This window comes from Nematolebias whitei, chromosome 10 (assembly GCF_014905685.2).
Source record: "Nematolebias whitei isolate Nwh7 chromosome 10, NemWhi1, whole genome shotgun sequence".
Taxonomy (NCBI): domain Eukaryota; kingdom Metazoa; phylum Chordata; class Actinopteri; order Cyprinodontiformes; family Rivulidae; genus Nematolebias; species Nematolebias whitei.
Genome location: NC_056507.1, coordinates 21,383,049 through 21,396,139, shown reverse-complemented (window position 1 = coordinate 21,396,139; position 13,091 = coordinate 21,383,049). Strand labels below are relative to the sequence as shown.

Here is a 13,091-nt window from a genome sequence, read left to right as displayed (position 1 = left end):
TAAACATTCAGCCCAAATTTGAAACACCATTTCGGGCGGGTAAACCCGCATAACACTGCAACCGTTCACTGCAACCCATATAATGCATTTAATCTGAAACACCATCGGTAATAATCCAAACAGGATTGGGTTTCAGGTTTAAAGTTAACAGTAGCATAGAATATTAATTCTTAAGAAGTGACCCAGTGACAGTATATTTAAAGCTGTTAGTCGCCCTCACATGCACTAAAGAGAAAAAAATACAATCAAAAAACGTTGGTTACATTCTGTAACCCCAGATTCTATGAGTATAGGCGCAGCCCTTTAAGGCTGTCGCTGGTGGGTTTTATCCCATCACGCGCAGCACTGCAAACTTTAGTCCACGCCAACCTGCTGTGTAGACCTTACTCCCGGTCCATATAAATTATGGTGAGACCGGGTAAACGGCTCCCAAATAGTTTTTTGCTTCAGCCATTTAGGAGCCAGTGAGGCCCAGGGCTTAAAGTGCTATGCCTATACTCATAGAATCTGGGGTTACAGTGCGTAACCAATGTTCTATTTCATATAGGCTTTGCCCTTTAAGGCTGTCGCTGGTGGGTTAAAGGCGAAGCAGGATGTAGTCTATGCCTCACTGGGTCTGTTCAGACACAATATGAAGCGCCTGCTTGCACCAAAAAACATTCCATCACTCAGCCTTCTGTGTGCACCATGCACAGAAGGACGCTGCGTAATTATGCGTTCCACACACAGGAACGCCCCGGAGAGAAAAAGTTTTCGACGGGGGAAAAAGGGGGAAGGCTGAAAGCAGTCCTGCTGCCAAGAATGGGAAAGACAAAGGTTACAATTGTAACCGTGTAACAGTGAGCAGAGCAGATCAACAGCTCTTCAATATGAACTGATTAATAACAAATGAACTGATTGGTAACAGTAGTCATGAACTGATTAGTAACAATAGAAAACAGCAGTCACAAAACTTGTGACTGATAATAAATATCTCACACTGTAATTGCATGCAGTCAGATGTGAGTTTAAAACGAAGTTCCATGAAAACAGTACGATTCATTCTGTTAAAACACTAAGAACAGAATGGGTTATGGAAGAGGCCGAAACATCACGCAGATAAAAGCGAATAAATGAACAAGGCGATGACCAAGTGGCTGTCGTACAAATGTCCTCCACTGTCATCCCATTATGCAAAGCTGAAGAAGATGCAATTCCTCTGGTGGAATGAGCTCTGAGATTCTCTGGAGGCTCCAATCCTGACGCTCTGTAAGCTTCAGAAATGGCCTCACACAGCCAGTGTGACAGACGCTGGGTGGATAACGGGCGACCTGCAGAGACGTCTCTATAATGCACAAACAGACACTGAGTCGCAGGGAAGCCGTGCGTGTTATGTAACATGCCAACGCACACACAGGACAGAGGAGATGAAAAGATGCTTCTTCTGATTTGTGAGGGGGAGGAAAGAACCCCTCCAATGTTATCATTCTCGATTTAAATGAACTTGTGATGTTTTTGGGTATAAAAGCTGGATTAGGTCTCAGCGCAGCTGAGCTGCCATCAGCCTGAATCCTGAGACATGATGGGGCAGCAGAGAGCGCAGCTAAATCACTCACTCTCTTTGCTGATGTCAAAGCCAACAGCAGGGCTGTTTTAAGTGACAGGAATTTAAGTGACACCTGATCTAAAGGCTCAAAAGGAGCTTTGATCAGAGCTCACAGAACCATCGTTAGGTCCCACTGTGGAGCTAGTGGGCGTGACATCGGTCTGTGTCTCAGTACGCCTTTTAGAAAATGCTTCATCAGCGGATGATTAAAAACTGTTCTGTCACCGAAGCCTTCATGACAGGAGGAAATAGCTGCAGCATACGTTTTAATTGTGCTGAACGATAGATTTCTGTCTGTCAGCTGCTGCAGAAAGGACAGCACACCACCTAGTGGACATGAGATGGCCTCTACACCTTTCTCCGTACACCAGTGCTGAAAATCTGTCCACTTTGATGTGTACAGTGCTGTGGTGGAAGCAGCACGTGAGTCTTGGATTGTGCGCACCACTTCCTGAGAGAGGCCTATCTTCTCTAAGCAGATCCGCTCAGCGGCCAGACCCAAAGGTGCTGGCCTATTTCTGGGTGACTCCTGATCCCTCCTCCCACCTGGAGGAGAGCATCGTTCCTCCAGGGCAGTTTCCACGGTCGACCCGATAACAGACATTGCAGGTTTGGGAACCACGGGGCACTCGGGGGCTACAAGAATGGCTGACAGTTCTTCCTCCCGGACTCGGTTCAGAAACTGTGATATTAGAGGGACTGGAGGAAACGCGTAAAGGAGCATTTTCGGCCATGGGCTGTGGGCAAAAGCGTCCACTCCTAACGGTGGGTCGTCCCATGGGCTCAGTGAGAACCATAATTGACACTGGGCGTTCTCCTGTGTGGCGAACAAATTCACTGCTGCTCTGCCAAACCTGCTCCAAATCCGAGAAATCAGCTCGGGATGGAGACTCCAGTCCCTGTGGCGCGGGCTGCCCCTGGACATTATGTCCGCTCCTCTGTTCAGGACGCCGGGGATGTACACTGCTCTTATGGACAGCAGGTTTTTGTGTGCCCAACACAACAGCTGTCTCGCAATGCGTAACAGTTGGGCTGAGTGCACGCCCCCCTGCCGGTTTATGTAAACTGCCGTCACCTTGTTGTCTGTGTGGATCAGAACATGTTGATTCCGCAACAGGGGAGCAAAATGCTGAACCACATTCCAAACTGTGAGACATTCCAAGATGTTTATATGATCTGATGTGTGGGCTGGCCATAGCGCCCCCACCGCCTGAGACAGGCACATTCCTCCCCAGCCTGACAGGGACGTGTCTGTGAAAACTGAGACGTGTGACATAGGTCTGCTGATAGGAACTCCCTCTGACAGAGTGAGAGGGTTTCCCCAGTGCTTCAGGTCGGTTCCCACAGAGGGGGTCACAGAGATCATCCATCTCTTCTGACGTACTGGATCTATGCGCCGCGACTGTAAATAGTCTATAAAATTGTTATAAGTACACTGCTACCTAACATTGTGTCCTTATTAACATTAAAGAAAAAAAAAAGAATATAGATCAACTATAACTACTTACAATGAAGAATAACTTTATTAACATTGTTTTTTTTAGTCTGTAACAGAAACAACTTAAAGTGCATCAATTTGCCTGAAAAAAAAGCAATCCTTTTTAAAACTGTAAACATTTTGGACCATTTGATACTGATTTATATATATATATATATATAATCAATAAATAATAATACATTCAAATTGATCAGCAACATTTTAACTCAGGAATGTTATATAAAAGACTTTGACCTACAAAACAAAAATGAATAAAACAATTTATGCTGTGTTTTTAATCAATCAATCAATCAGGATCAATGAGCACACTCATCGATAAAACAAAAAAAAAATTGTCATCATGAAAGAAGAAAGAGGGGCAGGTAACCCTCTCGCTTTGAACAACAACAAAGTCCATGCTCAATGATCCAGGTATACCATCCAACATTTTTCAGTCAGGTCATCTGGACATTTTTTTTTTTTTGTGCTGAAACGTTTCGCCTTCGGTCCGGAAGGCTTCATCAGTCAAGGAAACACAACAAAACTGATTCTTCCCCCAACAGCTCACTCCAAAGTGGAACAAACCAGTTCTGCTTGTGATAAGATGGTCTCTTTGGTACGCCCCCTCCTCCATTGCCGGCCCTCTTCCTTGTTGACAGTCTTGTCCAACTGGTTGAAAACAACAAAGTCCATGCTCAATAATCCAGGTATACAATCCTCTTGCTTCGAGTTTACTTTGTCACCTGCATGCTGTGGGTGAAAAATGTCCAGATCATCAAAAAACAGCAGCTTAACTGAGGAGGTGAATTAATTTTGTTAGCAAAGAATAGAGTCCTAACATTTATTAAACATTACTTCTGTAAATTGTGCTTTGACAAACTTATCGATCAAACAAACATTTAGTCAACGCAAAAGAGGAAAGAGGGGGCAGGTGTTGCTCTGTGAGTGACGTCCAGAGCGCATGGACGACATAAAAACAGCAGCGGAGGACGGAGGAGGTGACGGTTGGAGACTATTTCACATATTACCTGTAAGTTTTTATGTTGGAGTTGCGCTTTTGTCCTGAAATACTCGTTTTCTAATAAGTAAGAGCAAAAAAATAAAAATGCAAATACTTTTTTTAAATTTAGCTAATAATGTTACATGTAATGAACTAATTAAAAATGCCAATGTATGGATATTGTTTTTGAATATATGTCAGCGTGTGGCATGCAGGCTGCACAGCTGCAGCAATAAAAGCTTTGCAGAGAGTGGTGAAGGCTGCACAGAAGTCTGTTGGAGTCAGTCTCCCCACCATCACAGACATCTACACCTCCAGATGCAGGAAGAGAGCCACCTGCATCATGAAGGACCCCACTCACCCAGCACACACACACTTTTTGCCCCGCTCCCCTCAGGAAGGAGGTTGTGGAGCATTAAGCGTAGAACCACTAGACTGAGGAACAGCTTCTACCCTGAGGCTGTTAGACTCATGAATCTCTAACCAGAATAACCACTGTGGAAAAAAAGTCATGTCATGTTGCTGCTGATCTGTTTCATGTTGCTGCTGATCCGTTTCATGTTGCTGATCTGTTTCATGTTGTTGTGTTCATTCGTGCTCATCTGCTCAGACTCGTGTTCGTGCTGCTGTTCGACGTATTGTTTTTATGCTATTAGCACTTAGCATATTTTTAGTTAATGTTTTTCTTAGTTCATATCTTAGATCTTATTATAGTTTTTCTTTTACATTTTACTGTTGGATGTAACTGGGACCCTGTCATTCCACCACGTGGTGCGAATGACAATAAAGAAACTCTGACTCTATGATTGTTTATACTTTCAAATTATAAAACTCCATAGAGGGTTTTGTATATTAATAATTTGTATAGTTAAAAAACAAATGTTTTCATAATCCTGAGCAAAAGCTACAATGTGACCTTGAAACAAAATCTGTCACGTGACACAACAGTTTTAAAAAGCATTTAAATAAAACTGTTTAGCATTTGTTTGCTTCATGTTTTGTCATGTTCTTTTATAATTTTGTTTACGACAACCTACCTAATTAGGCTCAGTTAATGTATCTTAATTACAAGCTTCATTTGCATAATGTTCTGTTGCCAGTTTTGTCCTATTTAAACCGGAACAAAAACAATAATTACAAGGATCCTTCTGAAGACAGCCTGCCGCATGTTACAGCTGACTCCTGCAGATCAGGCAGATGAAGCAGCATCCAGTCTAACAGGAGAGACTAATTGAAAGTGTTGTGGCTCAACAGATTACTGCACCGTCTTGCCAAAACCAAAACACAATACATTATATTAAAATGTTTTGCAATCATAAACCTCAGGAGAAAACTAGAGAAATTACTTCTTTTTTTAATCAAAGTCTATGTTATCTATTGTTACAGTAGGAGATACAGGTAATTGTTTATTTAAAATAAAATAAAAAACTACTACACTTTTGCTTGAGAAATTGTTTTTTTTATTTATTTCTAAGACAGTATAGAAAATAATCCATTCCATTTCCAAAATAATCTATGTCAGTCAGATAAGAACATGTAAACGTCAAAAAAAAAGAAAGGTACAAGTCTTTTTTTCCCAATGCCATAATGCTATTGAGGTAAAGGAAAATTGTTTGAAAAAAAACAACAACAACAACAAGAAACCAATTTTATATTAAAGATGAGTCCAAAAATGTACAAAAATTCTTAAACGAGCAAATAAATATAATTCACATTAAATCACACCTAAATGGTTTTTCTAGTGCAGAGATGACAGCAGAGTAAAAGTGAGAATTGAATGCACACTTCCAATCAACTGGTGCCAGTTCTACACACCAGAACCACACAAACACACACATCTGTACACAATAAGACAATATCGCAAGCTCACAGATCTTTAATGACAGCACCGTCCTTCATACAACAAACAGCATGAACGCTACCTCCTTTTGTGGCAAACTAGGCTCACTAATATCCAAATAATTTGAGTTATTGATGACTCTTGTGTGACGTTAACAAAACTCTCACAGACTCTACCTTCTTCATTTGTCTAGTCTTTAATTTACATAACTAAAGACACAGTTAAGCTAAAAATACCGGTAATTCAACTGTATGACTCATTACAGACCCCAGACTGGATTCCCATCTACTTGCCTGACAACATAAAGGCAACTTAGCATGAAAATGCGCAATTTCTGTTTTTAAAATATGATGGTATTATTGTCTAACACACATTCATTCATTAAAAATATGATGTACGATAAAAGTGGGATGATTTAAAAAAAATTTTTTTAAAGTTTTTTTTTATAAACCTAAAATGTAAAAGTGGTGGAAAGATAATTAGGTAGAAATAAAATGTCAACCTGGAGTCTGGTGGGATGAGAAGGAGCTTTGTAGATGCCAAACAGTGGCTTTATGAGGTAGATTCAGGTTTTGCCATTGCTTGACTGCACTAGGAGGACTATCAAGAAAAAAAAAAACATTACTTCCACAGGTCACATAAATTTAACTAAAAAAAGAAAAGGAAACAAAATGTTCTGGCTGTTAACAGAATACAAAATTATTGTGATGGCAAGTGGCATGTCACCAAATTAAGAGAAACATAAAATAAGAATTCAATCAACTTTGACCAAACAAAATACAAACTAAGTAAGCTGTGCGCTAACTCGCTTATTAAAGACAACAAATTGGAACGTTTTATTATCAGCATTTCCTTGAGCTGGAACAAATCAGTCCCATTTTTAATGATGCTGCTCCTTCTTCCAACGATTCATAAAAATACCCGTATCAAGAAACTGTACACCCTGAGGATTTCCTTTGTACTAACATTAGGAAGAAGAAGCGTTCGAAGAAGCAACTGTGAAAATGGCAGGTTTAGGCAGGAAGAACTAAAAATCCAAACATGACTGAGGAATGCAACAAAACTACTGGATGGATTTATGTTTGTTCTGTGCACATGCAATGGACCAGGGAATGAGACATCCAAAAGAAAAATTCAAGATTATTCTCATCCAAGGCAGATCTCAGCAGTAAAGGTGGCAATTAATATAAACCTTTTCATACATTTCTACATTAACAGATAACGACTAATAGAAGACAAACAAAGGCCACTCAGTTTTAGGATGTACAGACTGATTAAATCCATAGTGCATAAAACAGAATCAGGTACATTTTGATACAAACAGCATCTTCATCGCCTGTCCCTCTCTGCTAAAACATTCTTTAAAATGAAGGCAGCTTTGAAAGATGCATAAATTATTTTTTTCCCCTCAAGCTGAGAAATCTGTTAGGCTTAGGGGTAAAAAAAAAAAAAAGTAAATGACAGCTGATGCTTTCAGAAGAGTGGTCAGTGTTGTTTGTCCTTTAATGTGCAACTAATGTGCTGCCTGTATTGTCTACACATTTACTAATACATTCATCATCAAGGCATCTGCAAGGGGCCTGTGTGTTGACTGTGTGTGGGTGGCAGTCTCAAAGTACCTCGTTATCTGCACCTGAGTTTAAAAAGATATGGTTGGAATAGAAAATAGTAGTAAAAACAGCTCCTCTCTTGTCACAGTCCAGGCAGTAGCAGGATGGCGATGAGTGGCTGTTAATCCGTCCATGCTTTGGCTGCTTGTGTAGAGGACTGTCCAGTGTTCTCGAAGGCAATGCCGCCTGCATTTAGCAGGTGGACCTAGTGGTTAAAAAGATCACAGTCTGTGGGAAAAGAAAAGCTTCACCGCTCCTGTTGGGAGGCAATAATTCCACTGATGTGTCCTTGAGCAACTCAGGGAATTCAATACAGTTCCACAGAGTTATTCTGTGACTGGTCTTATAAAGCAGGAAGAGAGAAGAGAATTGATCTCCGAGGCTCAAAGATATTTCACATTTTTTATTATCTCAGTAATACCAGCTGTCTGGTTGGATCTTCAAGTCCACTGGCAGGCAAAGCTCAAGTATAACGCAACAACATGAACAGGTGATGTAGGTGGAGAAAGCCATGGCGGCGTGGTCAGTGTGTGACTGGCTTCCTGTCTTTGCCAGATGTCTATCAAGTCTGAAAGAAAGAACATTTAGATGAATCATGGATGCCCTTCAGGCATTATTCTGTGTTAAGACATACTTAAAGCATCAAAAACATTATTAAAGCAAGGATGATTAAAACAAGTGTATTAAAGGCTGTGAAATCAGGGTTATCAAATAATCAAACATGTACTCACTTTGATTAGTTGGCATTTCACAATCATTGTTTCCTTCCTGAACTGCCTGGAGCAGCCGTCATCTGTTGTCTGTGAACACATAATAAACATTTTCTTATCACAGTTAGTTAGTTTGACGCAGCTAGGCTACTAGAGAATATTAATCAGATTTGACACTGTATTTTTTTTTTACTCAGCTTATTTTTAATTTTCTAAATTGGACTTTAAAATGAGAGTTTTGTTACAATTCTGCTATTCACACACTCTTTGATACATGGACCATGTGCATTTGCTACAAGTTTGCGAATAAGCAACTTCAACTACACCAGTTGTATTGAAAAACTATCAGAGTAAAAAAACGGGTTACCCTGGGAGAATGAAGTGCCCTGGTGCTAGACTTTGCTGTTGAATCATCATGTCCTGAAAGTGTCCACCAGGTCTGGGTTGTCTGTACATGGCCATACGTGTCTGACCCGGGGAGTAGGGCAGTTGCTGGGGCCGCTGCAGAGCTTCCATCAGGTGTGGGTGAGGTCTCTGGGCAGCATAGCGTCCTGGATCTGGGTATGGCTGACCAGGATAAAGGGTTCCATTTCCAACTCGACGGCCCTGAACCATCAAATGTGGTGGAGGGATGGTGCCTTGTTGCATTGCAGGGTGCAAAGCTCGAGGGTCATACATAAACCCAGTTGTTAGGTGGGAAGGATGCTGCTGGTGTAGTGGCTGGATGCTTCGATGACGAGCAGCTGCATTGTGACTATCGAGGTCCAGAATTTCTTTAGGACTTTCAGGCTGATCAGAGTTCTCAGTACGAGCCTGCTTAGCTGGACTGCCACTGCTGTTTGCATCAGCTTGCTCCTTGTTTTCACACTTCCCTTCCTCAGAACCTGCTGAATATGGCCCAGCTTCAGATACAGGGCCTGGAGATAGCAAGCTAGTACTGGTGGAGCTCTCAGAGCCCAGTGGAGACATACTGCTCTCCTTTGACTGACCGTTGGATCTTGCGCTGGCTACAGGCAGGTAGGCATTGGGTGGGTTGGGTTGATGAGGCTGATAAGGAGATTGTTGCCACTCTTTAGGAGGATAGCCACCTCTGCTGAGAGCTTGGTTATGGGAGTGAGACTGGGAATTGGGCTGGGTGTAGTAAGCTTGTTGCTGGTACTGATGTGGTGCATACAGATTTCTAAGAGCCTGTGGATGCTGCTGTCCTGACATTTGGTAGTAGGCATTCCCTGCCTGCTGGTGGTAGGAGGGGTGGGGAGCAGGGTTGTTCAGGGGGTTTATGGCCTGATTGTGAAACTGGCGATGAGCAGATGGATGCATAGGTCTGTTCATGTTTTCCTGGTTGTAGTGTGGATGTAAAGGATTCCCCATACTATACTGGCCCATGGCTCCATTGATCTGACCTTGGGAGTGAGGAGGCACAGCTGAATTCTGATTATGTTGTAGCCCTCTTTGGCCCTGCATGCTACTTCCCATCAACTGGGTTTGATTAGAATTTGGGCTAAAAGCCTGGGGTTTATAAATACTAGTTGGGGGTCCAGGTGACATCATAGTGTGCTGTGGAGAAATGGCAGCACACTCTGTGTCAGCCCTACTTGTGGGTTCACTAGGTCTTTGATTTCCATGGTCTGCTGGGCTAGGTTGAGAGGGTAATAATGGTGTAGGATGACTGGGCGGCAAAGATGTGAGAGGGACTGGCTGAGGTGTTCCGGGCTGGACTCCCTGAGTAATACTCACTTGCATGAGGCTACTCTGTGTAGCACATTGTGGAGAAAATCTTTGAGGGCTGTGATGAGAAGGTACAAATGAATTCTGCTGCTCTGTGTTGTGAGTCACTGGCTGAGGAGAGCTCTCAGGGTGGCTTTGAGATGATGTAATCTGTCTTACTTTAGATTGTTGTTGATTTTGGGTGTTCTGCTGGGTTTCACTTTGCTGATGTGCTTCACACTGGTTCTCTGGTGTGTGATGAGAGGATTCAGAAACATGCAGCGGGGGTAGGTTTGGAGGCAGACGTGAAGGGCTCTGAGCATTGTGCTGTGGACTGCATTGTGCTTGCACATGGTGCTCGTGTGGAATGATCTCAGTAGAGCTGGTGGTACTGGCACTGATATGGGATGGAAACATGTTGATATGAGTGGAACGGTTGCGGACAGACTGTCCCTGCCCAACCACCTCCTGCTCATGGCTCTCTAAAGAATTCAGTGTGAGCTCTTGTTCAGAAACCTTCTCCTTTGATCTGATTAAGTTAAGAGCAGAGGGGATCTGCATTCTCTCTGCTGGTGTACTATAATGTCCTGTGGGGCTACTGATAACAGGGGGTTCTTGATTGATTGAATGAATGTTTTTGTGCAAGGAAGCTTTAACAGAAATGTTTGCAGCCATTTTGTTCTCCGATGCAGCTGTTAACAGAAAAATAAAATGTTTGCATTAACAAATGCTAATAAATATATAATAATAAAACACTACAATTCAAGCACCAAGCTGTGACAAAATAATGTACAGACATGATTACATTTCTGATGGTGCACCTTTAAAGAGCTAACTTGTATTTTTTTAATGGAATATCTGTGGAGTTTTTACCAGCAGTCTTGTCAATGACCTGTACTCTGAATAATTCCAATTTGAAAAATCAGAAAGAAAACATTTGTGAATAAATATAACAGCTAGTCAGACTGGGACCTAGTCCGGTGAATGATTCAGTCATCTATAACCAATCAAATGTCAAAGATTTTATAGATGTCCTGCCAATTTATTTGCCATTTATTGTTCATAGCTTCACAACATCCGTTTTACACCGGACATGTTGCAAAATGCTTTGAACATGTTCTCACAGCCAGTTTTTACTGTAAATGATCAAAGATGTTTACATAAACAACAGTCAGATTCAATGTAAAAAATATTAAATTGTGTTCCTTTGACTGATATAAAGTTCTTGAGGTCAGAATTTTTTTGAAAGGCTAAAATACACTGGAATAGCCTTGGTCTGAAAAATCATTAGCTGGTTTCTTCTGAGATCACCTGACCATCTTTCTAATGCAGGTAAATGGTAAATGGACTGTACTTCTATAGCGCCTTTCTATCTTACTTCAAGCGCTTTACACTACAATCTGTGCCTCATTTACCCATTCATACAGCACTCTACTAGATCTCTACAAAGCTAATTGAACAAATCATTCTAAAGAGACTAATGAGCTTTAGATCACATTCATTCACTGATGGGACACACATCAGAGGCTATGAGGGGTTCAGTGTCTTGCCCAGGGACACTTCAGCATGTCACTGCTGGTGGATTCGAACCCCCAACTCTCGCATTGGAGGACGACTGCTCTAACCACTCAGCCACAGCCGCCCCGTATGTTACTGGCTGCTGACAACTTCACACAACTCTACTACAACACAACCAAAGCTATTTCTTTGAAAAGAAAAAAAGCAGGAAATTTAACAGTACTAATGAATATTCAATTTGCTACCATCTGCGAGAGATAATCAAATTAAATCGTCAAAAGCACTTGTCAGAGAAAAGGGGAAAAGTGTTGTGCCGATTACCATACACAATACTTTACATATATTATACATTAAAAATAATATTTGTGAAGAAAAAAATGTGGCTTTTGTTTGAGCTTTATCATGCAGGATATTTGCTAAATGGCAAAAGAGAAGGTCAAATCTACCTTTGGGGTCCAAGTCTGTCTGTTGAGAAGGCTGGTTGTCTAGCCCTTTGTCTCTAGTTTGATGCAGCAGCTGAACCTCAAGGGTAGGGGGAGGCTGTTTGGAGGGGTGAGCTGGGATGCTGCCAAATCCTGACGGGGGCCTTGGCTGCTCAAAGTTGCCTATGTGTTGTCGAGAGGAACCGGCAGGGGGTCCAGAAGAGGCTGACAGTTGCTGCAGCGCCAACATCTCTGGGCTTTCTAGCATGGAAGACAAGTGTGTCCTGCCGGAGGAGTCTGGCTGTGGGACGGGAGCTCGTGAAGACAAGGGTCCCAGAGAGCTGGCCGCAGCAGACATTTGATACTGAGCATTAGAAGGATGTTGGGGGTATCCAGCTGCTTCTGGCCATGGTTTATGCCCCACTGGAGGGGGGATTCCACCATAATTGAAGTTGCGTTGGTTCACAATGCTGGGATCCTGCATGCGCATTCCATTTAGTCTCTCCTGGTCATGATGATTCATACCAGCCCACATGTTTGATACATCAATACCAGAAGGTCTCAAGCCTGGGTAGTTGCGCTGACTTGGTCCTTCTGTTCCTGAAAATCTGTTGGCCATGGGATGCATGGTGTGGCCCTCTGTACGGTGGTGGGATGGATACATGCTGGCTTCAGGAGGAGGTCCAGGCTGAAGGGCAATGGGGCGTGGACCCAAGGATGGACCATGAGTAGGACCCATGTAAGGGTGCTGTTGTCGGGGCTGCTCATTAGGATCTGGTCCCACTGGATACCTGGAGCCCATGTGATGTCCATCACTCATGTGATGCTGAATAAAGTAAGAGGTTTAGAGTGATCAGTATATTTGTACATAAATATAATATTTATGAAGACTGATTAATTACGAACTATATATTTTTCAGTTGAAGTTAAAATATACAATTAAATATTATTTATTTATATTTATTTTATAGTAATTTAAACATTTTAAATGCACAGAGGTTTGGTTTTGAATACCTGCACATTAAAGCTGTGAGACAAGCGGCTGAAGCTGGGGTCACCATGCCTTGGAATGTGCACTGGGTAAGCAAAGCGAGGATCCATTGCCATTCTTTGGCCAAACAGCTGAGGACCACGAGGACCAGTAGGAGGGTGAAGCTGAAAAAATAACAGAGATTATTATAATTTTTTTTTTCTTAAATAGAAAGTTATTTAAAAAGCTGAT

General features: G+C 42.1%; 1 protein-coding gene across 1 annotated transcript in view; it reads right to left on the bottom strand.

Moving 5' to 3' along the window:
- Window positions 1–8,025: 8,025 nt before the first annotated feature.
- The window catches only part of LOC119416244 (cat eye syndrome critical region protein 2 homolog), a 52,091-nt gene continuing 47,025 nt past the window's right edge, over window positions 8,026–13,091 (bottom strand). The window contains exons 15-19 of the mRNA XM_037683451.1: window positions 12,884–13,024; window positions 11,894–12,695; window positions 8,590–10,621; window positions 8,244–8,312; window positions 8,026–8,080 (exon numbers count right to left, since the gene is read on the bottom strand). Of these exons, the coding sequence (XP_037539379.1) occupies window positions 8,267–8,312; window positions 8,590–10,621; window positions 11,894–12,695; window positions 12,884–13,024 (3,021 nt within the window). The 3' untranslated portion in view covers window positions 8,026–8,080; window positions 8,244–8,266. The remainder of the gene's footprint in view (window positions 8,081–8,243; window positions 8,313–8,589; window positions 10,622–11,893; window positions 12,696–12,883; window positions 13,025–13,091) is intronic.